Source organism: Globicephala melas, chromosome 8 (assembly GCF_963455315.2).
Source record: "Globicephala melas chromosome 8, mGloMel1.2, whole genome shotgun sequence".
Taxonomy (NCBI): domain Eukaryota; kingdom Metazoa; phylum Chordata; class Mammalia; order Artiodactyla; family Delphinidae; genus Globicephala; species Globicephala melas.
This window is the reverse complement of record NC_083321.1, coordinates 23,477,254-23,505,224: the sequence shown is the minus strand read 5'-3', so window position 1 is coordinate 23,505,224 and position 27,971 is coordinate 23,477,254. Positions and strand designations below refer to the sequence as shown.

Sequence of the window (27,971 nt, the reverse complement as noted above, 5' to 3'; positions counted from 1 at the left end):
AGATCTTTTATTTATGAAATGTACATTGTGTAGCTTTTTCCATCAATTTCATCATCTGGGCATATTTTAGCCCTAGAAGAGAATTGGTTCTCTTTTCCTATAATAAATTGGTTATATAGTATTGAATACGTCATACTTTTTGGTACGATATCTGAAGAAGCAGTTCTTAACATTTTAGAAAGTATAAAATCCAAAACTGATTTAAGAATGTCTTAGATTGTAAATATATCTTAGATATCACTCTTTATACATTTTAACTTTTAGTTCCTCTTCAAAATGTACTTTCATGTTATTAAATTTGTAATGTTCCTTCTCCAAATCTATTAAAACTAAGGTTGCTGAGAGACATATAAATTTTTAGAATGATCTGATGTTTTATTTTTTTCTTTCCAATCTGTATGGCTTTATTTCATTTTCTTGCCTTATTGCACAGTCTAGGACCTCTGTTACAGTGATCAGTATGTGATAAAAGCAAACATTCTTGCCTTGTTCTTGATCTTGGGGGAAGGCATTCAGTCTTTAACATTAGCTGTTGATTTTTTGGAAGATTCTCTTCTTCATGTTGAAGAAATTTGTATTCCTAATTTGCCAAGAATTTTAAGCATGAATGGATGTTAAGTTTTTTCAAATACTTTTTCTGTATCTTTTGAAGTAATCTTTTCTTTCCTTGTTAATATGATGAATTACATTGGTTGATTTCATGTTGAATCACCTTTGTTTACATGAGTGATTCCTCATTAGTGAGTGAGATTAAAATTCATTTAATCATTAAAACTTTTCTCATATATTGCTTGATCCCATTTTCTAAAATTTAGCTAAGAACCTTTACACCTGTGCACATGAGAAATACTAGTCCGTCGTTTTTCTTTTATTGAGTTTTTTTTTACTGGGTTTGTTATCACAGAATAAGTTGGGAAATGTTTCTTACTCCTTTATTTTCTGGAAGAGTTTGAGTAGAATTGGTTTTACTTGTTTTTTAATTGTTCGGTAGAATTTACCAATGAAGCTTTTTAGGAATGCCATTTTCTTTATGGGGATTTTTAACTACAAATTCAACTTTTAAAATAGATTAAGAGTTATTATTTTTTCCTGAATGACCTTTGGTAGTTTGTGTTTTTCAAGGAATTTGTTTATGTCTTCTAAGTTATCAAATTTATTGGCATTAAGTTGATCGTATTACCTTATTATACTTTTAACATCTGTGTATACAGTTGGCCATTCATATTCACAGCTTCTGCATCTGTGAATTAAACCAACCATATTTTTTTTTAATTCCTGAAAGCTCCAAAAAGCAGAACTTGAATTTGCCATGCACTGGTAAATATTTACATAGCATTTACATCATATTAACTATTACTAGTATTCTAGAGATTTAAAGTTTACGGGAGGATGCATGTAGGTTATATGCAAATACTACACCATTTCATGCAAGGGACTTGAACATTCTCGGATTTTGGTATCCAAGGCATGTCCTGAAACCAGTTCCCCTCGGATACGGAGGGATGACTGTAAAGGAGATGAGATTACCATTTTTTATATTAGTAATTTGTCTTCTAACTTTCTTGGTCAGTCTGGCTAGAGGTTTATCAATTTTATCGATCTCTTTAAAGAATCAGTTATTTGATTTTACTAACTTTTTCTATTTCTATAATTTTGTTTTTATTGATTTTTACTCTCATCTTTATTATTTCATTTTTTCTATTTGCTTTGGGTTTAATTTGCCCTTTTTTTCCCTAGTTTCTTAAGGTGAAAATCGATGTCAATATAATATAATAAACTTTATTTCTAATGTAAGCATATAATACTTTTAATTTTAAGTTCCCTTTAAGCAGTGCTTCAGCTGTATCCCATAAATTTTGGCATGTTTTATTTTCCTTCCTACTCAGTTCAAGATGTTTTCGAATTTCCCTTGTGATTTCTTTTTTGATTAATCAGTTATTTAGAAGTATAAGTTTAATTTCCAAATATTTAGGGACTTTTCAGTTTTCTTTCTTTTATGATTTCTAGTTTAACTCCACTGTGTTTAGAGGAGACACTTTGTATGATTTAAATCTTTTTAAGTTTGTTGAGATTTATTTTATAGTCATAATGTTACCTGGTCCAAGCTCATACTGCTCACTGCACAACAGGCCAATAAATTGAGAGACGAGATGTTAGGGCAAGTAATAGCACGTTATTCAGAAAGTCAGCAGACCAAGAAGGTGGCAGACTGTGTCCCAAAGAACCATCTTACCCGAGTTAGAATTCAGGCTTCTTTTATACTAAAAGGGTAGGGGATGTGACTGGTTGTTGCAGTGTTTTTGGTGCTGGAATCCTTTGTTCTACAGTGCCAGGGTGGGTCTGGTCACAATGTTCCTGTAAACCTCCAACAAGGCAATTGCTTTCTGCTCTGCAACTTTTTATCTCTATGTGAATGGAAAAGTGTTACACCTTTAAAGTTCAAGCCTCTGCCTGCAGAGCATTGAGAAAGGGCTATTATGTATATTTCAGGCTATAGGCAATATTCTTTTACAAAGATGCAGAGCCAGCACAACTAAGCACAGGCAATGGAGCACAAAGGTTAGTGTCCTTGAAAAGAATGTGTGTCCTACTTTTGAGGAGTGTTTTATGAATGTTGGTTAGGTGAAGTTGGTTGATACTATTGTTCTTACCTTCTGTAAACTTACTGATTTCCTGTCTCTTTGTTTTATTAATTCTTGAAAGACAAGCGTTAAAATCCTTAATTATAATTGTAAATTTCTCTGTTTCCCCTCTTAGTTTTTATCAGTTTTTGCTTCATGTATTTTGAAGGTCTGTTATTAGGCGTATACACATTTAGGATTTTTATGTTTTCTTGGTGAATAGACCCATCATGTTATGTCCTGTCTGTTCCTGGTATAATATTCCTTATCCTCAAACCTCCTTTGCCTGATATTTGTATAGGCATTCCAGATTTCTCTGGTTAGTGTTTTTATATTATGTCTTTTTAGATCTTTTTACTCTGAATGTATGTGTATCTTTATGCCTCACAGATATCATGAGTTCAGTTCCAGACCACCACAATAAAGCAAATATTTCAATAAAGCAAGTCACACTTTTGGGGGGGGGGTTTCCCGTGCATATAAAAGTAATGTTACACTATACTATAGTCCGTTAAGTGTGCTGTAGCATTATGTCTAACAATACTTTATTGCTAAAAATGCTAACCACCATCTGAGCCTTCAGCTGGTGGAGGGTCTTGCCTTGATGTTGAGTGCTGTGGACTGATCAGGGTGGGAGTTGCTGAAGGGTGGGGTGCTTGTGGGCATTTTTAAAAGAATAAGACAGCAGTGAAGTTTGCTACATTGATTGACTGACTCTCCTCTCACAAACGACTCTATGTAGCAGCGATGCTGTTTGATAGCATTTTGTCCACAGTGGAGCTTCTTTCAAAAGCGGAGTCAATCTTCTCAAACCCTGCTGCTGCTTATCAACTAAGTTTATGTAATATTCTGAATCCTTTGTTGTCATTTCTACAGTCTTCACAGCATCTTCACCAGTAGATTCCATCTCAAGAAACCACTTTCCTTCCTTATCAGTAAGAAGCAACTCCTCATCTGTTCAAGTTTTATCATGAGATTACAGCAATTCAATCATATCTTCAGGTTCTACTTCTAATTCTAGTTTTCTTGCTGTTTCTTCCACATCTGCAGTTATTTCCTCCACTGAAGTCTTGAACCCCTCAAAGTCATTCATGAGGATTGGAATCAACTTCCAAACTCCTGCTAATGTTGATATTTTGACCTCTTTCCATGAATTACAAATGTTCTTAATGGCAGCTAGAATAGTGAATCCTTTCCAAAGTTTTTCAACCTACTTTGCCCAAGTCCATCAGAGGAATCACTATATATGGCAGCTATAGCTTTATGAAATGTATTTCTTACAAGGACTTGAAAGTCGAAATTATGTTTGATCCACGGGCTGCATAATGGATTGTTAGCAGGCATGAAAACAACATTAATCTTGTTGTACATCTCCGTCAGAGCTCTTGGGTGATGTGGTGCATTGTCAGCGAGCAATCATATTTTAAGATGAATCTTTTTTTCTGAGCAGTAGGTCTCCACAGGGAGCTTAAAATATTCAGTAAACTGTTTTGTAAACAGTATGTAAACTGTATGCTGTTATACAGGCTTTTTTGTTCCATTTATATATAGAGCACAGACAGAGTAGATTTAGCATAATTCTTAAGGGCCCTAGGATTTTCGGAATGGTAAATGAGCCCTGGCTTCAACTTAAAGTCACCAGCTGCCTAACCGGAGAGTCAGCCTATCCTTTGAAGTTTTGAGGCCAGCACTGACTTTCTCTAGCTATGAAGTCCTAGATGACATCTTTCAATAGAAGGCTGTTTCATCTACATTGAAAATCTGTGGTTTAATGTAGCCATCTTCCTTAATGTTCTTAGCTAGATCCTCTGGATAACTTGCTACAGCTTCTACATCAGCACTTACTGCTTCACCCTGCACTTCTATGTTATAGAGATGGCTCTTTCCTTAAACCTCATGAACCAACCTCTGCTGGCTTCAAACTTTCCTCTGCAGCTTCCTCACCTCTCTCAGCCTTCACAGAATCGAAGAGTTAGGGCCTCGCTCTGCATCGGGCTTTGGCTTAAGGGAATGTTGTGGCTGGTTTGATCTTCTATCCAGACTACTCAGACTTCCTTCCTATCAGCAGTAGGGCTGTTTTGCTTTGTTATCATTCATGTGTTCTCTGGAGCAGCACTTTTAATTTCCTTCAAGAACTTTTCCTTTGCATTCATTTGCAACTTGGCTAATTGTTCAGCACTAGAGGCCTAGCTTTCGTCCTACCTTGTCTTTCAACATGCCTTCCTCACGAAGCTTGATCACTTTTTGCTCTTGATTTAAAGTGAGAGATGTGTGACTCTTCCTTTCACTTGAACACTTAGAGGCCATTGTATGGTTATTAATTGGCCTAATTTCAACATTGTTGAATCTCAGGGAATAAAGAGACCTGAGGAAAGGGAGAGAGACAGGGGAACAGCCAGTCAGTGGAGCAGTCAGAACACACGCAAATATTTATCAATTAAGTTCACCTTCTATGTGTGTGGTTCGTGGCACCCCAAAACAATTACAATAGTAACATCAAAGATCACTGATCTCAGATCACCATAACAAATATAGTAATAATGAAAAAGTTTGAAATATTGAGAGGATCACCAAAATATGACACAGAGACATGAAGCGAGCAAATGCTGTTGGGAAAATGGCACCAGTAGACTTCCTTGAAGCAGCGTTGCCACAAACCTTCAATTTGTTAAAAAAAAAAAAAAACAAAAAAACCCCATCACAATATCTGCAAAGGGCAGTAAAGCAAAGCACGATAAAATGAGGTATGCCTGTATTTAGATGGTTCCTTGCAGACAGCATATAATTGGTTCTCACTTTTTTAATCCAATCCTGTGGTTTCTTTTTATTAAGATTTAAACTCTTCACATTTAATGATTTGTTCTTTGTTTTTCCTTTGTAAAATTTTCTTTTGTACCATTTATTGTCCTTTGTTTTTGTCCCATCATTCTTCCTGTTTTTCCTGTTTCTTATCTCATTTTGGATTATTTATGATTCCATTTTATTTCTTTTTACTCTCTCTCCTCTCTCATTATTTATTTATTCATGTTTGTTTATTTTTGTGGTTCCTTTAGGGTTTACAGTATAATTCTTTATCACATCTACCTTCATATTTTTATTGCACCACCTCATGTATAATGTAAGCACCTTACAGTATGCCTGTATTCCCTCCCTCATCCTTTATGCTGTTATTCTTATGCTTTACTTCTACATATGATGTCAGCAGAATATATGTATAATTTTTTTTTACTTTAGCAAATCAACTATATTTTAAAGTTTTAAAAATGAGGGGAAAAATGTCTTTTTATACTTGTATGTATTTTTACCAGTTTCATCATTCTTCATTTCTTTGTACAGAACCAGAGTGCTAGCTATCTGCTATCATACTTCTGCCTGAAGAACTTTCTTAATGTTTCTTGTGGTACAGGTTGGCTGGCAAAAAATTCTTTCAGTTTTTGTCTGGAAAAGTCTATTTCTCCTTCATTTTTTTCCATCCCTTGAATTATGAATTCTGGTGAAATATACATAACATAAAATTTACCATCTTAACCATTTTTACATATACAGTTCTGTGGTATTAAGTACATTCATATTGTTGTGCAGCCATTGCCACCATGCATATTCACAAAACTCTTCATTGTGTAAAACTGAAGCACTATACCTGTTAAACAGTAACTCCCTGTTCCCCTTTCCCCTCAGCCTCGAGCAGCCACTATTGTACTCTCTGTGTGAATTTGACCACTCTGTATCTCATTTGAGTGGACTCATACGGTACTTGTCCTTTTGTGACAGGCTTATTTCACGTAGCATATTGTTCTCAAGGTTCATTCACAATGAGCATATGTTAGAATTTTCATCCATTTTAAGACTGAATGATATTCCATTTTATGTATATTCCACATTCTATGTATTCATTTATCTGTCAATGGACAGTTGGTTGCTTCCATCTTTTGATTTTTATGAATATGCTTCTGTGAACATGGATGTACAAATATCTCTTTGCATCTCTACTTTCAGATCTTGTGGTTGTATCCCCAGAAGTGTTACTGCTGAATCATATGGTAATTCTAACTCTAACTTTTTGAGGAACTCACATACTGTTTTCTGTTGTGGCTGCATCATTTTACATTCTTATCATCAATGCAAATCAGGGTCCCAGTTGCTCTGTATCCTCACTAACACTTGTTATTTCTGTGATTTTGATAGTGGTCATTCTAATGGGTGTGTCTCCTTCATTTTTGAAAGATACTTTTGCTGGGTATAAAATTTTGAGTAAATAAGTTTTTCCCCCCAGTATTTTTACTTAAAGATACCATTCCATTATCTTCTGACTTGCAGAATATCTGCTGCCATTCTTAATCTGTGTTTCCCTGTATATAATGTTTTCTTTCTCTCTGGTTGCCTTCAAGATTTTCTCCAATAGCAGCTTGACTATTATATGCCTAACATTTTTTGTTTTTTGTTTTTTCCCTATTGCATTTATCCTGTCTGGGTTTCTCTCAGCTTCTTGGATTTGTGGTTTGTTGTCGTTCATTAATTTTGGAAAACTCCCAGATACAGTTATTTTTAACTATATCTTCTGCTTCATGTGTTTTCTCCTTGGAACTCTAATTATAAATGTTAGACATAATTGTAACGCTTAGATGTAACCTCAGCTCCCTAATAAGCTCAAGAAAGTTATGATTTTGTAGTTTATGTTGCTTTTCCTCCCACCCTATTTGGATGGGTACAACTTTCTCTTGTGGCTTTCTGCATCCTAAGTGAAAGCAGAACTGAAAAATCCGTATAGGTACAGGCTTTCAAACCTGACAGATTTTAATAGTCCAAGGAACTAAGTGGAAAGCTGTTTTAGACAGAGTGATCAATGTTCAAAAAGTTAACCCTGAAAGCTCCCCTTACAGGTTTCAAATCATACTTGCTAGTTATGATATAGAGGTTATTGTGGGAATAATTTTCCTGATTCCTTCCTCTCATGAGGCAGGAAACAGTACTATTTCATTGGAGGTATGGATTAGTGTAGTATCTTTGCATGGACCAGGTTTGGTATGTCCTTTCAATTAGGGATTTTTTGATGAGTCTTCAAAGGGCCCACATTAAAGGTTATAGTATATAACATTCTATAAGTATGTTCCACACTTTGTTTTGTAACAGTATGCAAAGGAGAATATTTGATATTCCCTCACAATGTATTTCCTACTCTCTTCTTAATAAATGTTACCAATGGTCTTTCTGTATGTTTGAAAATGTCCACAAAAAAAAAAAGCAAAAAAAACTTTTCTGTAAGTTTTAAATTTTATTTTAAAATAAAGGAACTTGAAAAAAATATCCTTTGCACATATTAGATTTGAGATGCCTATCAGACACGTAAGTAGAAAATGTCATGTGAGAAAGAGGGTGTATGAGTCTGAAGCTCCAGATACACCAGGATTCAAGATAGAATTTGGAGGAATCATTATCATATAAATGGTATCAAACTGAAAGTTCTCACCTGGCGAGATGTCAACATGGAGAGAAAGGGACTGAAAGTAAGTAAGCAGAGAGTGGAATAAAACCAGGAGAGTCTGTGACACAGAAATCAGAAAGAGAACATGTTTCAAGATGAAGAAAGTGGTCAAATGTAGGAGTATGATGAAGGCAGGGAATTTTAAGTGAGGCCTATGGACTTGGGCAGTAGATTTGGAAACCATCAGCTGGTAAATGGTTTGGGAAGTCTTCACTGTGGACACCTATGGATAGTAGGTAAAGTGAGAAGGAGGCAGAGGGAGGCATGAGAGGTAAGCAGAGTGTGTTCATAAAATATTCTGTCTGCATATTTGAATTTATGCAGACCAAATTTTCTGTATGTGGGTATCATTAAGTCTCTAAGCACTGGAAATCCGTTTGTTTTTCTGCTCCCAGAGGAGTTTTAAACAAACAAAAATGCTTGTGTTTCAGGAAATCTGAATTGTAAGAGCTGTGTATTAGAAGAGCAGCTGACAATTACCATGACAGTTTGACAGTATTTAGGTTTATGGTAATACATCTAATCCCTTTCTGAAATCTTAGCATGCCTTTGGAATGAGATATCATTCATGTAAAATTCCATCATAGTAGAGTAACAGGATTTGTGTATCCTACCACATACCATCAACTGACTAGATACCATCTTAAAGTCTTTTTATAGAAGCCGTTGCAATAAAGAATCAAATGTAGTTTACATTTTCAACACTTTCATACGCACTGGGAAAAGCAGAGGTATAAACCAAATGCTTCATTAAGATCAGCTCTTTGGGAAGGGAGGGGACCCCAGCTTTATCTTAAAACATTATACTGGAAGGAAATTGATTTAAATGGATTCACCATAAAACTAGACAGAGAACCTCATTTTATTCATTGCATTAAGACCCACGCCAGCATTGCTTCATCTTTGGCATTTGCTGTATCCTGTTTTGTTAAGTTAAAAAGCAGCTCTTATTTAATGCAGTGATCTTAAATTTTTTGATTGTACACTTTGTTAGTAAAAAGAAATTTCTGAACATCCCTGCTCTGAACGCTATTTAAAATTTGTTCCTTTAAAGTGACTACAGCTGCCACTGTTCTAATATAATCCATGTATTATAAAGAATACACAGAATACGGACATTTGAAAAGGATGTGGGAAAAAAATGAATCATCTTGTAAACTTCCTGACTATATATGCCATGGACAGACCATTTGTCTTTTTCAAGACATGGGACTTGGATCTTTTCTCTCTGATTATGGTTGTCATGTGTCTTTTAAGTTCTTGTGTATGCTATCTGAGCAGTTTAAAAGAACTGTAAATCAGGATCAGGAGAAAACTTTTATATTCATGGTTAATATTAATCCAGGACCTCATATAATGCAAGTTTTTCTACTCAGAGGAACCATGACTAAGCGAACAAAACCTGTAATATTTTTTATCATTGTTTGTCAGTGCAGTCCATAATTTAAAAGTTTGAAATCATAATGGTTAATTTAAAAGTTTTATTATGAACATTAATTTTAATACACTTGTTTTTCTTTCAGATGACATCAAAGTATCAGTAAACGATTTTATCATCAAGGCAGCAGCTGTTACCCTTAAAGTAAGTAGCAAACCCCAAATAATTTTGGCTTCCAAAGTAGTCTCACATTTGGGATTTTAGATAATAAATAGAACTCTTATTTTTAAGTGACAAAAATTTTACAATTTTAATGCTAAAAATATTCTGTTATTTAATCTCACTCAGTTTTGCAGATGGAGAAACTGAGAATCACAAAGGCTTCCAACTAATTACAGCAGAATAAAGACCATTTATTCTACAAATACTAATTGATCCCCTAGCATGTGCTAAATACTAGAGATATAATAGTGAGCAAAAGCCTACATATTTTCTGCTCTCATGGGGCTTATATTCTAGTTGGGAGAGGCAAACAAATATATATGTCAGATAGTGAAAGTGCTGAGGAGAAAAAGAAAGCAGGTTAAGGGAACAGAAGAACTAGAGGTGTTATTTTCAAAAGTTAGCCAAGGAAGGCTTCTCTGGCAGGATGATAATTGAGACAAGTCCTGTGGAAAGAGAGGGAGAAAACCATGTAGAGATGTGGTAGAAGATGCTCCAGGCAGAGGGAACAGCAAACACAGAGGCTGTGAGGAGTGGATCGTGTCACCCAGAGACATGGTGCTGGGGATGAAGTGTGCCTGGAGTGGAATTAGTGAGACTAGGAGGGTAAGAGATGAGATTAAACATAAAAGAAGAGGGAGAGGGGCTAAGGGGGTCCCGAAGTACACGAGGCCTTGGTGACCATGGGAAGGAGGAGGAATTTTATGACAAATGAGAAGGAAGTCTTTGGAGGGTTTTGAGCGAAGGATTAACATGATCTGACTTAAAACTTTAAAAAGAAAAAGGAGAGCCTGCTGCGGCGGTTGTGTGGAACACAGCTTGCGGAGAGGCAAGAGTGGAAGTGGTTACGTTTCAAAGGCAGAACCACCAGGGTTTGCTGGTGGATTGGATGTGGAATGTGAGAGAAAGAAGGACAAGGGTTTTGGTCCAAGCAGTGGAAGGAATGGAATTTCCCATGTGCTAAGACTGGGAGAGGAGCAGGTTTGAGGCAGGGAATCTAGACTTCAGTTTTGGACAAATTAAGTTCAGGAAACCTCATAGTGTCCCAGTGGGGTGGCAGGAAGGCAGGTGAACGTCAGAGCCTGCAGTTCAGCGAGGTGTCCGACTGGAGATGTAAATCCAAAGCCCAGGCTTCCTGAATCCCTGCTCAGCACCATTTGCTGTCATGCCTTCTTTCTATAACTACGCTATTTTCTGCATCACTGCTTACTAAATGCTGTATTTAAAGTATTTTTATAAGGAGTTTATTTTTAGTTCTTGGAGAGTACAACTATAGAGAATTTTAAAGGCATGCCTTTTCAGTCGTTTGGTATCTCAGTGTTCGTATGTTTTTTCTCTTTGGACCAAATAATATTTTGATTTATATTAACAATCTTCTAATTATGAATCATTCTTGCCTTCTTCAAGTGAGTCTCTAGTGGTCCATTAACTATTTGTTAAGATTTCATTTTATAATTTTGTATCAGAAACCATAAGTAATTGTAATTTAAATTGTGTGCTTGCTTTTTCAGACTTTTCTTTTTTCTAAATCATTTGCTTCATAAAATGAATTTGGTTGTGTTTTTCCCTTTCCTTTCTCTGTGCTTGTTTCAGTATTACAAAGATTTGTATTTCTTGAAGTTTTATAGAATTCACCAGTAAAACTATCGGAGCCTAGTGCTATTTTAAGGAAGGGGCCTTGGCAGCTTTCCCATTTTTTTCCCCTATAATTATCAAGCTGTTTGGTTTTCAGCTTTTTCTTGAATCAATTTTAGAAATTTACATATTCCCAGGAAATCATTCATCTCACCTGGATTTCCAAACTTATTAGCCTAGAGTTATTTGAATTTGTTTCTTATAATTATTTTAATGTCCTCAATGCCTGGGTTTATTCTGAACTGTCTCACTTTTATTATTGCATATTTGCTTTATCACTCCTTTTACATTGTTTCATTATGTGTTCCCTCCTTCTTTTCCCTAGGTTTATTTTGGTTAGAAATATCTTGTTAGAAAACTTGAATGTGTAATTCCTTATAATTATTTTTTATTAATAAGAAAGTTTAAGATGAATTTTCCTTTGAATACAACCTAGGCTTTATCCTAGAGGTTTTTGTTACATAACTTTCTAATTAAATTTATTTGCCAGACGTTCTTCATTTGTGAGGGTTTGTTTGTTTTGTTTTGTTTTCTTCTTTTACTTCATTGTCCATGAAGAATTTAAAATCTTCTGGGAGATTGGGACTTTATTATTTTGACACAGTGGCATTGTTGAATGAAAGAGTTGAGCCTTGAAAGAAGAAGTGAAAATTGCAGTTGAACGATGGTGAAATAGAAATGAGTGTAGCATAAGAATGAGAAGGCTGAGTAAAGTGGAAATTCATCTTAGGGGAGTGGTCAGGAGTAAAATTAGATTGGATGGAATCAAATTGTGGATTGCCATGCTTAAATGACATGCTGGGAGGCTTGGGTCTCACTCTGCAGAAAGCAATGAATTTTTGAGAAGAGAAATTAGTTTTTGATATCTGTTTTTCAGCATCATTTTCTCCAGTGATGTCTGGCAACATTATCAATACATACTGTTTCCAGGCATTTAGTCATCTCCCGGTTTTTTTCATCCTCAGTGTAGTTGTATGTATATTAAATATATACATGCTCATATATAGTATATAGCATATGTTTATGAAGCCTAGGAAATCTCTCTTAAATAGGGAAGTCATTTATTAAGGGCCTGCTAATATTTCCCAGGGCTGCACTAGAAAGTCAGGCTTCCTCATGCCATAGAAGTAATGTGGTTGGATGTCACTACCCCTCTGCCCTCCCCTCTTCTCCTCAAGATCATGTCGGTCATCATATGAGACAGGAAGGTTAACAAACGTTAAATACTTCCTAGCAATTAGGTTTAACAAAGGAAGCCCTTTTCTTAACCATGATATAAAGAGATCAAAACATGTGTACATCATCAGAATTTCCTCAGGCTTGCTTCAAAAAGGATGGTATGTTTAATTATTCTTCCCAAACATAAAAGATATTTAATATAGAGGTCCAAACCACTTTTTTCAAATCGAAGTTTTATTTATTTCCTTCAGTCTAGCTGTATTCCCTTTCAAAACTACATAATAATGTTAGTTATTTTTCCATAACAACCTTGGTCTAAAGCCACTTCTTTAGCAACATTTTTCTCTACTTTTGCTTTCTAGCAAATGCCGAGTGTTAATGTAAGCTGGGGTGGAGAGAGCCCAAAGCAACTGCCCTTTATTGACATTTCAGTGGCTGTGGCAACAGATAAAGGGTTAATTACACCAGTCATCAAAGATGCTGCTGCTAAGGGTCTGCCAGAGATTGCTGACTCTGTGAAGGTAGGTTAGCATAATCTGCCACGCTGTGAGATACGTGTGTGTGCATGCACGTAATGTATATTTTTGGTATTTCCAAGTGCTTATCAATTACGTATATAGACTTTTAAGCTTTTATACAGGTACAACCCATTTTAAGAACATTTAACATTTAAAAATTCAGAAATAACATGTGTACAAGTTAAGGCCAGCTGTGTTCAAGTTGGCTGCTTTGTTTCCCAAAGTCTATAATGCAACTCTAGAGATGGTATTTTAGATAAATTTTAAAATTAAAGCTGAAACTATATTTCTATCAAAGTGGTAATGGACAGACCTCACTTTTCACAGCATTTTATTCTTAAAAGTTTATTCATTTCCTCTCTACAGTCGAGACCACTAGAAGTACTTGGTATTCCAGAAGCGAAAACGCTTTCCTTTTCCTGGGGTCCTATATGGAAGAGTCAGCTCTCACCAAAAACATCACATTGAATAGGCGGAACGCAGGCAGTAGGCCAGCTTCAACAGTTTTAAGAGGCAGAGGCAAAGTTTAGCTCCTTAGTACCCAGTAAATTTTTTGAATAAATTAGTAAGGCATGTGATATATTTTAGAAGTATTTGCTAGTCAGCTTGTATTATGTCTTGTCAACTGGATGGTTCAGGAAACATGAGCTTTGATTTTTACATTCACACTCCCGGGAAATACCAGTGAGAATTAGTTACTTTCAAAACCAATGATCCTCATCAGAATCTATTCTTATTCCACACTCTTAGGAATTCGTTGACAGGAATATCCTGCTGATGTTTTGGGTCTATAGAGATTTTCTTAAAGTGTATTTATTACGTGTGCTTATCATCTGTTTTTTTTTTTTTTTTAATGAATATGTTTTTTATTTGTTGTAGCCTGGTAACTCATCAGGATGTGTTATGATCATCTGCCTTTAGAGAAATGCCTTTTAAAGTTCATGTGATACGTGCTTGTTCAGATCATGTGAAGTTATTATATTGCTTAAGGCAGGAGAAATGCATTTGTAGATTGTCCTCTCTACTTCTAATATTCCAAGGACTATACAAGTCTAAATTCATCTCTTATTTTTTTCATTCTGGATCTAAATAGTTTTGTAAGTAACTATGTCCAAATAATATAAATCTGTAATTGATTCATTTGGCAGTAAGTCACAGTGATATGTTGAGATCGTTTTTTTGATTTTTAAAGAATGTTTTATTTTTCAAAAATTAAATCATCTATGGTTCAAAATTAAGTAGTTTTCAGTGGGGATTGTAATTGTACCTTTTGTTAGCTATACAATATAGAATATTAAGTAAACCCCAGATTTATATCATCTACCCAATGACAGTAGCTTATCTCTATTGTCCCCCTCATAAAGTAATTCTTCATTAATTTTTCGTATGTAAAGACTCAGTCTCTGTCCCCTTGCTTTTGAAGCATTGAAAAATAAAAATTAAGATGTGTGGTTAATTCCAAGTAGAGGGAAATTCAACTACTTTTCCTCATATAGCTCTCAGAGTGTTATCTGTCTTTCCCTCTGTAAGGTTTTAGACATCAGTTTTGTCAAGGGTGTAGTGAAATTACTGCATTTTTACATTCCTTGTAGCAGGGTAGACTAGCTCACAGGAAATGTTTTAGCTATAGGATCAAGAACCAAAAAAAAAAGTTCATTTTCTAGGGCTTTGTAATTCCATTTCTGAGAACTTATATGAAGGAATTCAAAAGAAACAAATGAACCAAATTACAGCACTAGGAAAATGACTAAATTGTGGCAGGTGCAGTATTTAGAATGTTAAACAGACATTTAAAAATCAGTTGCAAAGACTAACAATACAGAAGATGCATATAATACTGAAAAGTAACTATAAAATTCTCTGTTTTTTTAACAACTGTTTGAAGTTATATATATGTTATGGGTGAAAAAGAAGCAAACACTGAAATGAAAATCGATGCGTTGGTTGTGAGATTGTTGCCGTTGAATAATTTATTTAAAAGCTACTAGAATAACAAGAAAGGCTCTTCTAATACTTTGTCTTACAAGAAAAAATTTTATAGGCAAAATGGAAAATTTCACTGTATATATAAAAACCACTGAAACATTCTGCACAGTGTACAAGGTAATTCCAATATTTGAAGAATTTTTAAAGGGAAATGATTTTTCTAGAGTTCTGATTCACATGTGTATAGCTTCTTGGATTATCTGTGCTCTAACTTACTCATTTTTTTAAGTGTGTTAGAGAAAATTTTATGTATATAATTAAAAAAATATATATATATATATACACACACACGTATGTATATATAGTCTCTTATAAAGTCAGGTCAAGGCATATCAAAGATGAGAGTGTACCCTATAAACATATTTTTAAGTGACAAAATCAGCCATATAATGTAGTGTTGGTTGTCATGCTCTGTTTGTATTTTTCTCAGGCTCTATCAAAGAAAGCTAGAGATGGAAAATTGTTACCTGAAGAATACCAAGGAGGATCTTTTAGGTAAAATTTAAACTTAATTATTTGTAGCATCAGACATAAGACTTATGAAGTCCTTGTTAACCTGTTTTCATTTATTTTCTGAAGCATTTCTTTAAAAATTTAAGCTAAATATCATACTTTATTTAGACAAGAGAATATGTGAAAATGTTCTTCAGACAGTTAGTCTTTGATATGAATCAAAGCTAGTAGGAAGCCATTAGGGTTAGCTAGTTAACCCATTTAGATGTTCATAGAATGACATTCAGGGTCTGACATACAATAGATTTATAAATGTCAGCTATTTTTTTTCTACTTGTGATTTATTTTAAGGTCCTTTGGGGTAAAATATTAACACATAGACTCCTGAGTTATTATCAGCTCTATTTTTGTTTATAACTTACAGTACAGTACACGGAGTGTAGCTGCAATGTTTTATAAAGTGAAGAAAGCTGTGTAACCAACCAAAGCAGAATAATAAACATTATCTGCATCCCATAAGCCTCCCTTTACCCTTCCTAATTCTCACCCCCTTGAGGGTAACCATGATTCTGAAAATTATCACCGAAGTTCTTGTTTTGCCAACTTTGATCTTTACATAAATACATATTTTTCAGTGTCTGACTTCTTTCGCTCAACATTAATGTCTGTGAGGTGAACCACGCATGTAGTTGTGTGAAGCAGTCATTTATTTATTATTGCGTTATAGTATTCTGTAGTATGCTGTATAAATATGCTAGTGTCCATTTCACTGTTGGGCATTTGTGTTGTTTACAGTTTGGTGCTCGTGAACATTTTTGTTAGTGTCTTAGGGTGACTATATGTACATATTTTTGTTGTATAGACCTGAAAGTAGAATTGCTGGGTTTATAGCTTTGGTAGATCCTGCCAGATAGTTTTCCAAAATGGTTCTACCATTTTTTTCTTCCATCAACAGTGTATGAAGAATTCCCGTTGCTTCATATTCTTGTTAACTCTTAATATTATTAGGTTTTAAATTTTAATGAATCTTAGTGTGTGTAGTGGTACTCTTTGTGGTCAGAGAAATGCAAATTAATGATGGTGAATACTGTTTTCATTTATCTGTCAGCCATTTGGGTATCTGGTAACTCATCGGATAAAATACCTGTTGAAGTCTTGTGTCTATTTTTAAAAATGTTTTATAGTAGTTCCTTTTTCCTGATACACAGACTTTTATAGGATATATATTATTTGAAATACCTTTCCCACTTTGTACCTTGCCTTTGAAACTTTCTTGATGGTGTTTTTTAATGAACAGAAGTTCTGAATTTTAATAAAATCCTATTTATCAGTATTTTTCTTTATAGTTAGTACTCCTTGTTTTCTGCTAGGAATTATTGTCTATCCCAGAGTCATGAAGTTATTCTTCTGTGTTATCTTCAGAAGCTTTGTAACTTCTCACATGTAGGTTGCAATTCATCTGAAATTAGATTTTTGTCTTTGATATGGAAGTAAAGGTCACGATGCTCTTTTTTTCCCCTTTGTGGATAATTAATGGACTAAGCCTCAATTATTGAAAAGATTACTACTTGTCTGTAGCATTGAGAAGGTAACCAAGTGTGTTTGGTCCTTTTCTGTATTCTCTCTCCTTTTCAGTTGACCTGTTTGTCCTTCCCTTGCTTAATACCAGCAAACTATAACTTGATATATGATAATGAAAGTCTTCCAAATTTGTTCACCATCAAGATTGTCTTTCCTGGCTTTGTACTTCCAAATAAATTTTAGAATCAACTTGTCATTTTTCATACACACACACACACACACACACACACACACACATCTTGCTCAGATTTTTATTGGGATTGCATTGAATTGTTTGATCAATTTAAGTTTAAGGAGAATTGACATCCTTATAGCGTTGAGTCTTCCAGTGAATGAGCGTGGTATAAACCATTGTTCACTTGTTCTTTGATTTCTTTCAGTTGTGTTTTATAATTTTTTGTTTAGAGGTCTTATATACGTTTCATTAGATTTAGTCCTAGATATTTTGTATACTATTGTAAATGGTATTATTTTCTAATGAAAGCAACTTGTATATAGATATAAATTTTTATATTGACTTATTATCTAGTGACTACGCTAAATTCATTTATTAATCTTACTAGTTTATCTATAGAGGCTTAGATTTTCTTTGTACACAATCAGTTCATCTGTGAATAATAAAGTTTAATTTCTTTTTTCTAGTCTTCATACCTTCTATTTCTTTTCCTTGCCATATTCCTCTGCCTAGGACTTCGAGTTCAATGCTGAATAAATGTTTATATTAGATACAATATTTGTGTGTTGATACTTGTTTTTTTGATCCTACTGTAAATGGTATTCTTTGTCTTTGGTCTTTGAGTAACTTGGAATAAGGTTCTGTGGCACAGTTTTTTAATAAAGTAAAAATATATGACTCAGGGAAAGGGTTCTTTGATTAAGGACATGCCATCTTCAGAGCTTTTTGTTTTCCCCTAGTATTTCCAATTTGGGGATGTTTGGCATCGATGAATTTACTGCAGTGATCAACCCTCCTCAGGCCTGCATTTTGGCTGTTGGGAGATTCCGACCTGTGCTGAAGCTCACTCAGGATGAAGAGGGTAATGCCAAACTGCAGCAACACCAGCTCATAACGGTCACAATGTCCAGTGACAGCCGAGTGGTAGATGATGAACTGGCTACCAGGTTTCTGGAAAGTTTTAAAGCAAACCTGGAGAATCCTATCCGACTTGCCTAATCCTCAAAGATGAGAAGTTGGTCTTTGGCTTAGTTAATTGTATCATTGTTACTGAGAAACATACACTATAGGAAAACAATTAGGTATTTAAGTGTAAAGTGAATGAAATGTTTATTTAGGGTCAAAGAGTTTGACCTGAGTTGTCTTCATTTTCATTTTGGGTTCAGAGTTATATAAATAAATAACAAACTGTAACTAACGGAAGGAAGAGAACATTTGGTTAGTCAGATGCATTTTTAATTTAACCACTGGTGCTGTACAAAAGGGATGTTCAGCTAGATGTAAATTAAATTAGATATTTGGCTCACTGGAGCATTTTAGAATATTTGAGGATGTATGATAAGTTGTAAAAGCAAAAAATTTTAGAACTCTACCTTAATTGTGTTGAAATTAGAAGTGGTCTTCAAAGAGATGCCCATTAATGTAGCAGTGGGACGTCACTTTTATAAGCACTGCTCTAGATATACTTGAACAATTTAGTATGTACAGAAGTTTATTCTGGATACTAGCAGATAAATAAGAATCACTCTGTATTAGGGGTTGTGGCAACATTATTGAATTTTTTATGTATATAAAGCCATATGTTTTAGAGTGGTTTCTATCAGTCTTATTTTACACTTCTGTGACACTGTGAACTAAAGAAGAAGAATTAAAAAGAATCAAAGGTGAAGAAAGAGACCAAAATATTTTGTTTGCTTTGATAATAAACTACAGTGAAAACATCTAAACCTTCAGAAATAAACTGCTCACCTTCATACTGAGTTGGGATATATTAAAGTAAGTTATGCTATTTCCTACCTAACATTTTAAGTTAGTGTTGATTTAAACACATGTTGTTACTTAGTGCATTTTAATCAAGTTTATACTGTGCAATAAAATATGAGAAAATATAAAAATTTCTATTGTATTTTAAATGTCATGACACAGAAGTTTAGTACCTGGATGTATATTAGTAATTTCCCTGGAATAGCTTAAAAGGGATTCTACAGGAGGAGAGAAAGAATTTAAAATCACAGTTAACCCTTGTGAGGGTGAGGGGAGCTGATCCCAAGCAGTTGAAAATCTGCGTTTAAGTTTACAGTTGGTTCTCATATCCATGGTTCTGCATCTGGGGATTCAATCAACCGGGGATCAGGTAGTACTATACTAGGTATTTACTGAAAAAACTCCACGTGTAAGTGGACATGCACAGTTCAAACTCGTTGTTCAAGGGTCAACTGTAATATGACATTAGGAAAAAATGGATGTGAAATGTAAAACTTCAGAAAGAATAGAAGGCCTGTGAAGCAGGTGAGAACTATCCTTTTTATTCCATTGATAATATGAAAATTTGACTAATTGTTGTAAAGGTTAGAAGAGCTTATTTCTCTCTTTTAACAACTCTGCTATGACTGACAAGCTAACTGTAACTGGAATTGGATGGTGATTTAATTAACTAGTCACAGAGCCGTGTTACTCTCTGCTGATGAGAATCACCAGAAGAAAAACTATGTGGTACAAGTTGTATGCTATGACATGATGAACTACTTACGCTCTAACAAAAGAGCTTTCTAAAATAATTAGAGCCCCAGTATATCAATTGCTAAGAAGTTGCTTAATCCAGTTAGTTTTGACAAGCTATTCTTTAAAAATAGTCTTCAAAACTTTTGTCATATTACTGAAAATTGTAACCAAATGCTGTTTTCAAAATAACTTTCATGAGTTACATTATTTTCAATCAGTTTTAACTGAAATTATTAATTTTTTTTTCTAATTTTTAAATCTGAGGAATAGAACGTGAAACAGCTGTAAATCACCCTTGGCTTGGAGTTCTGTTTTTCCAATGGACTGACACGCTTAAACTGTAGTGCATCTGTTTCCCTGTAGGTGAAATGGGTGGTGATACCCGCCCCTGCCTGCCTTACAGAGCTGACATGGACTGCACAGGAGAAATGCTCTGTAAATTCAAGACATTTTAATTCTTCATGGACATCACAGCCAGGCTTTTCATATAATCAGTTGCTTCTCATGGTTTGACTTTTCATGGTTTGACTTCTCAGCTGTTGGAACAAATGCCCGTTCATTCTGACCAAAAAATATTTTCTATACTATTTCTATACTGCTTAGGTTTATGTAAGAAAATCATCATTTCTAAAAATAGTTCTGTTGCAGCGTGAGGTCAGAGAATAACACTGATTTGAGAAAGGGGTATGGTGTCTTGACTGGGATCCTTAAACAGAGGATGAACTGTGTGCTGTATGAGCAGGCTGTCTTCCACGTTATAAATTTATACTTACTTGTAGTACTGATAGGGATCACACTGAGAGCATATGAAAATGAAATTTTATACCTTTTTTTTTTTTTTTCTTATTTAAACAAGGAAAATGACCAAAATGTTGGGAAGACTTCTAAGGAAAAGGCAACACACATTCTAGTTAACGCTTGGGCATGAAAATATCAATGAATATTAAAATTTATAAGTCAAAACGGCCCTGCTTCTCCCTGATTGCGACTTCGAGTTAACATCTTCAGGCACAGTTCACTGTCTATTTTGTGGCAAATTAAAATCTTCAGTATACTGCTGGCCAGACTCCTTTGTTTGAAACATTACTAAGAAATTGATACATACTGGTATAAGTGTTTTATATACATGTCAAATGGAACTTCTATTTTCAGATTTTTTTTTTTCCTTCCTGCATTTTAGACTTAATTTCACACTAAATTGTACAGGCCAGATATTTGGGCATTATGCTAAAAGTAAAACTAGTTTCCTAACCTTTTATTGAAAGATAGGTGGTGCTGTGAGTTAATATATTGTAGTTAGAGTGTGGGAGAAAAATAAAACTGACAATTCTCAGTTTTCAAGGAAAATTTGTCCTTATTACTCATTGCATCATGGTGGACTTTTTCTCAGGTGAAGTGAGGAAATGAAAGAACCAAGCGTTTTGCTGGTAAGAATTAACCATTATTTTAAATGGTGACGTTATTAATGGGAAACTTTTGTTGACTTTTGAAAAAGGAAGTAACAGGGCAGAATTACTTTCAAGTTAATCTGGCCACAATATGCAAGGTAGGTCAAAATGGAGAGGACAGCCATCAGCAGGACCAGCTGGAAGCTTTTGCTATAATGAAAGTGTCCATTGGTTAGATTCTGTACCAGGTCAGGGGCTTTAAAGACGGGAGAAACTTAAGAATATTCGACATGTTCATTTGCTGTGTATATTATGAATATGTGGGGTTGGTGTGTGCTATCAGATAATGCAGCAACAGTGATGCAGTTTCCCAGTCCAAAACACCACCCTCCATGGCCCCCATCACCAGTGTACAAAAGGTTAAGATTCTGATAAGTTATGTACAGCAAGTGGTATATTTCAGGAAACATTTAAGCTTTTTGTAAATGGGAAACACAACAGTTTTCTAATAAAATCATTTGAAATAGTTTTGTGGATTTTTAAAATTTATTTTCTAGTGTCTGTTGATTTCAAGAGATGGGGCCGGGGAGGACTGAAGGAAGGTGTGGTTTCTCTAGACTTGTAATATTGAAGACACCATTGAATTGAAATTGTAGGGTACAAAGATGTATTTTGAAAAACCATTTGCCTCTGTTAGTGGCAGTCTTTTATTTCTTTGACCATACAAAGTTTACTTTCACATTTACTTATATTTTTTGCAACAAATCCAAGCAACCTTATTCTTCCTAGCAAAGTGGCTACTTTTTAAACCTCTAATTTAACCTCTTCTATATATGATATATACAGTTAAGAGAAACTTGGGCTTTTATTAAAAGTTGAGAAATTATAGCAAAATCATTAATTAGTCATGATTTTCCTTTATTCACACCTAAAGTAATTTATTTTTTCTGAAATTTCTTAGTCTATGAAATTACTACTATAACTAAAAAAATAGGTCTTTTAAAGATAAGGCTACTGTGGTCAGATTAAATTATATTAGTCATAGCACTTTATAAAGCATAAAGTATTATATGAATATGTTAAATTTTTAATCACATAAATTGCACTTGTTCTACACTTATGGCATTTATCAGGCAGCTATAATTTATTATTTACTTAATAAATTACTATCCTTATCGAATGGAGCTACTGGTCTTTAGTACATACTTCATTTCCCAAGTTTGCATGCTTAAGTCAAGAGTATTTTAAGCCTAGTTTCAACTTTATCTGTAAACTACTGTGCTTTTGGTAAAAACTTTATCTCTGTGCCTCAATATTCTCTTACCTATAAAATGAGGAAACAGGAGGGAAAATCATACTAATGGTTGCTTACCTTGTTTAATCTTCTCAGTTTTATAAGGTAGGTATATCTTACTTTATAACCTCATCACAAGACAGGATAAGGAAAGAAACTCAGGGATTATGTTATTTGGCCAAAGGCACACAGCTCAGAAGCGCCACAACTGGGATTTGAACCTAGGTCTTTGTAAGTGCCAAAATTCAAGCTCACCACACTGCAGTATATAACTTTCTAGGTTGTGTTATTGCTGCAGGTATAGTTCTGTACTAACAGATAGCATATTCTACTTGCAATAATTGGAAGGTCCTGTTCTTCAATAATAAAATGTGTCTACTACATGGCCACTCTTTTTTTTTTTTTTTTTTTTTGCAGTACGCGGGCCTCTCACTGCTGTGGCCTCTCCCGTTGTGGAGCACAGGCTCCGGAGGCGCAGGCCCAGCGGCCATGGCTCACGGGCCCAGCCGCTCCGTGGCACGTGGGATCCTCCCGGACCAGGGCACGAACCCGCATCGCCTGCAGTGGCAGGCGGACTCTCAACCACTGCGCCACCAGGGAAGCCCTCCCTACATGGCCACTCTTAATTCATATTTCTCTGTAGTGTAGTAGTTCGCTTTGTGCCTTTCTGGTGATTGATGCAGAAAGTGCTGGGGAATTTTTGTTTTCATTATGGACAACTATTAACCTGCAATGCTGAAGTTAAGGGTTGTAACTTCTATCTCCAAATAGAAGGCTTGGGAAAATAGAAGCTTAAAAAAAAATTAGGGGCTTAGTTTCTCTAAGGATAAAAAACATGATATAGGACATTTTACCTTAATAAATATCTTTGGTCCGAGTTCAGAGCCAAAGGTAATTAATTACCTCAGTTTTTATTTTGGAAGCTCCAGGCTTCTATATTGACAACTGTATCTCAGGGTGAAGCCTTCTATATTGACCACCTTATCAGTCAGCATCCAGTATTTGCAGCCCACTGGGTGTTGGAGAAGTTCATTGCATTGCCCAGGACAGATCTGTCTGCAGTCGCCAGGGAACTATGAAGCCACCCTCCAGGGCGCGGGTCAGCCTCAGCTGAGAGGGTCACCGTGCCACTGCGGGTGGGAGGCCTGGAGCACCTGCTGTTTGTGTGGGGAGAGCCATGTGGGAAGGTAGTCATCAGGCTGAGCTGGGGCTGCCATTCTGGGCACAAGGCAGGGGCAAAGCATCACTGGGTGTTCTACGCCCACTGAGCAGTCCGGCAGCAGCTAGAATTTGGCAGTGTCTCCCAGGCGCCTTCTCAGAAACTTACTGTGCTTGCTGTAAAGGAGAACTGCTTAGAAGAATCATCGATTAGTGCAGAAGTTCAGAGCAGGCATTGAAGGGTACAGTTGAATCTGAGAAATTAATTAGTGGCTGGCACAACAACCCAACCAGATAGGCTGGGAAATAAAATGCGATCTTGTTATTTGGAATAACTCCAAATGATAAGACATCTTAGTAAGGGATAGCAGTCTATGTTAGATCTACTTTGTGGGTAGGAGTTATTTCAAATAAATTCCCCTGTTAGGTGAAACATTGATTAAAATGTGAAACAAAAGAAGATGTTGAGATATTATTCATTCAACAATGGTGAGCATCTACTGTGTGTCGGCACTGAGGATTCATAGTAATGGCCCTTACCCTCAAGCAGCTTAAACTACAGATAAATGAAATGCAATTCAGAGTTGCAGTAATCAGCATAGGACCTGGGCTGAGAGGCCAGTGTCACAGAGGAGGTAACATTTGAACCAGGTTTTTACATTACTGGTTATGACCAGCTCCTTACGGTTTCTGGTTTCTCTAATTTTAGTAACCAAATATTTAGCACTTGTTATACAAGCTCAGCAGTTCATTTTCCATGACCTTGACTCAGTACCTGTACCTATTACTATAATAACTTTAATCCCAGCAAAGCTTAGAAACTTAGTTGGGAGGAAAGCTACCTAGTGGCAAGTTGCATGGGCAGAGAGAACTTTACACACTACTGCTCGCAAAGAAAATATTCTTTGCCAGCTCATCATGCCTAAAGAAAGAGGCTGAGTTTGGAAGAAACGGTCACGCTTTGTATGATGGAAATGTGTTTCATGCCTCCACTCCTCCTACCTCTTCTCCAGGCCCGACTTTTCTGAAGGTGTCTTGTGTGTGCAAACGCATTTTATTAATAGAATAAGTCACCTGCCAGGACAGCCACTTCTTTAGGTAAATCTTCACGCCCATTGTTTTGCTTCTCAAGGGACCATCAGTCGAATTTATTTTCAGAGAATCAGGATCCTATCTTTTGAGTTCTCCAGCTGAGCAAAAACATAGGAGCAGGTAAAAATCAAGTTTTACTTTTACCATTCGGTATTTCTAATGCTAAATATCAAGCTAGTTTGTTCTTTAAATGTATTAGTTGAGAACGAATGCTTGTGAAGTGGAAGCCAACTTTACTCAGCAGTGAGCACATGCAGCTCTTGCCGTGCTACACAGCCACCACCGTTAACTAGGTTTCATTACTTAGTAAATAATTTGTGGGCATTCCATTTTGACGCCAAATCATCTGTTAATTATTGATGAATTAATAAGAATGTATCTTATCTCAACCTGTTAATTAAATACTAATTAGAATATCATGATGAGTTTCCAGGTATTCTCTTTATACCTATGCTTTGATGCAACTTTAGAAGAATGGAAATAGATGCTAAGATATATAGATGTAAGTGTTCCTGAGAGCAAACTCTGTCCTTTTAAAATTTCAATTTCAGTCATTTTTCAGAGAATGCTTAAAGTCATTATTCCTTGCAGGTGAGAGTATATGAGCCTATGAATTAGGCAAAATTGGAAACTTAATATTCAGTGGTGTCACGGGGCTTTTGTATGTTTTGTTTCCTGAATGAGTCATCACAACTTTGGAAAATATTGGGAGGAATAGCTTCCTAAAAAGCCTTAAAAATGGAAAAACTGGTAAAATAAATTAATGTTTTAAAAGGATCATTTGAGAAATTCTCTACAGTACTCTTATTTTCTAGGTAGATATTTCAATATAATTTTCTGGTTACCTAGTTAACTTCATTCCCACTAAGTAGATACAGACCTTTTCTTCAAACTATACGTATGCTGACCATGAAAATATAATAATACAATAGTAATAGCTAACTTAGTGTGTTTCAGGCACTGTTCTCCATGTTTTATACATGTATTATTAACTCAGAAGTTTTCATCATAACCTTGTAAGATAGGTATTAGTATTATCAGCATTTCACAAAAGACATGTTAAGTAACTTGTCTAAGATTACACAGCTAACAAGCGGCGATGACAGGATTCAGACAAGCAGGTTGGTCCCAGAGCCTCACAAGAGATTCTTCTTTTAAAAACATCAATTTAAAAGGAAATCCTGGAGGTTAGCACATTAAAAAGACTTATGAGTTGGGGAAATGCCTCTCTATTGTAGTGAAAACACCTTGCTGAACTTCTCGGTAGCACCTGCTACAGGACTATAGAAATAAGAATATTACAGAAATAAGTCTGTAGCTAAAGCCTCAGAAATCTTAATGTCCTCTAGATTTTAATATTAATGAATGATATATTCCTTTAACCTTCCGATTCACAAAGAGGTGGTAACTGGTGTGGATTAATAATTAAGGGTCCAACAGGAAAACACCTCAGTGTTCTCACTTAGAGGGCAAGTTATTGGGTGATGACCAAAAAGTTCTTTAGTTTTGCTATGAGATAACGAGCTATGGAAAAAGAAATGTCTGATAAATTTTAATTTAATAAATGTCTCTGTGGTTGAAAGTACATGTTCTTTCTATACAGATACCAGAGCTTGGTAAGTAGAAATATCTCCTCGATTTTCCCCAGATGGTTTTGCAAGTGTCTTGAATATGTTTTTCTTTGAAGTGTATTGCTCCTCCACCCTCATCCTTACTACCACCAATGCAGTTATTAGTTTGTAAAATATAACACAAGGCTCATACCTTGTAGGATGCCAGGCTGATTGGGTTTCTCCCACTCTTCATCTGTCTCAGCTTCTAAATGTGTCAGTTTAACCTTCACCAAACACATTCCTTTTTTAAGGACCTGAGGAATCTTGTTGGAGCAGTTCTGTGCCTAGGTTTCAAGAACATACCGATTAAGTAGAAGTATTAGCATTTGTCAGGACTAGCCCATAACCTTGTGTTTTCTCTAAGATGTTCTGAGGCCAGTTTCCCTTTTATGGTGGGTAAATATGTGAACATTTTTATGACGGTAGCATTGACTCACCTTCTATTAAGAGGTTAGAGAAGTCTTTTTGTGCATTTATATTTGCAATACCATAAGACATTCAAAAGGAATTTACCGGAAGACTCCTTATCTGCATCAGTTGTGTTTTTTCATAATTGAAAAATTACACTTTAATTGGAGGATGACTCTTTAGTAGAAGTTTCTACCACATGGTACTCAGATAAAAATAACAGATATTCGGTGGACTTCTGCTTCTTTTGTTTTTAAAGAAAAGAAGTTGGAGGGGGGATAAGACTGTGACAAATGTAAAAGTACTCATAATATTGAGTAGATTCACGGACTAGGACACACCAGTAACATGGACAGTCAGAGATCTGATTTGATTAGGGACAAATTTTGTTAAAAGAAACCTTTAAAGTTTCATTGCATTTTTTTTTTCCAGCACTGAAGGAAACTCCTCAGTAGTTAGTGTTGGCTATTGGCAGTGGCCTAAAGTTTCAAACAACAGGATTACCACGCAACGGAATTTTTAAAATTTCTATACATCTTGGTTTGGTAATTGCATTTTATTTCACCTTTAGAAAGATATGTTTAAATCATAAGCAATGACAACATTCGTGTACACTTCGCTTGGTGAAAGGTGGAGATGCTCACTGACCCTCATGTACCCCAAACATGTTCCAAATTTGACAAAAGATCAAACTCCTTGTTCACTACTTTGACGCCTCTACCCACCTCTCTGCTCCCAAGGAGCCATTGATGTGGATTCAAGGGGGAGGACATTTATTAGGCTATGGTGCCAAGACTGCCTGCCACCTGTTAGGATTCTCTTATCCTTTCCACATGGCATGTGTGGTCAGATCAGCCTAAAGCCGTCCCTACTTGGAAGGCAGCCTCCTTAGGAAAGGCTGGATTAGGCGGATTCACTTATCTGCTTTGCATCTTCAGGAAAATCTCTTTTCCTTTTGATTTGTGTTCTTGTACAATTCTTTGTGTTTTTCTTGACAGGGGAATGGTAAACTGAAGAGCTGAGATAAGGGCGTGGACCTATAGGATAGAAGGTGTAGAAGCTGTTCAACCTGTTTTTGTTCTTGGGTTAGGCAGTGGTGTGCTGGTAAATGTTTTAACAACCAGCTCTCTGGAAAACAAATGTATATACATATATAATCAAATGTAAGTCTATTAGAAATTCTACTGATATACAAAAAATATACAATTTGCAAATTTAATGGAATATACAATACTATTAAACAGTATATTATAAATACAGTAAGAATTCAATAAAATATACAGTTC

General features: G+C 35.4%; 1 protein-coding gene across 2 annotated transcripts in view; it reads left to right on the top strand.

Annotated features, from left to right (window-relative positions):
- PDHX (pyruvate dehydrogenase complex component X) overlaps positions 1-20,896 on the top strand; it is a 77,357-nt gene extending 56,461 nt beyond the window's left edge. The window contains exons 8-12 of one of the 2 annotated variants that reach the window (XR_004041280.2): positions 9,627-9,685; positions 12,880-13,038; positions 15,452-15,516; positions 17,971-19,006; positions 20,096-20,896. Coding sequence is in view for 1 of the 2 variants with exons in the window: in XM_030864729.2 (XP_030720589.2) it covers positions 9,627-9,685; positions 12,880-13,038; positions 15,452-15,516; positions 17,971-18,229 (542 nt within the window). In the remaining variant the exon portion in view is untranslated. Of the gene's footprint in view, positions 1-9,626; positions 9,686-12,879; positions 13,039-15,451; positions 15,517-17,970 lie in introns of both variants that reach the window. The other variant, XM_030864729.2, reaches the window with a different exon arrangement.
- The last annotated feature ends 7,075 nt before the right edge of the window (positions 20,897-27,971 follow it).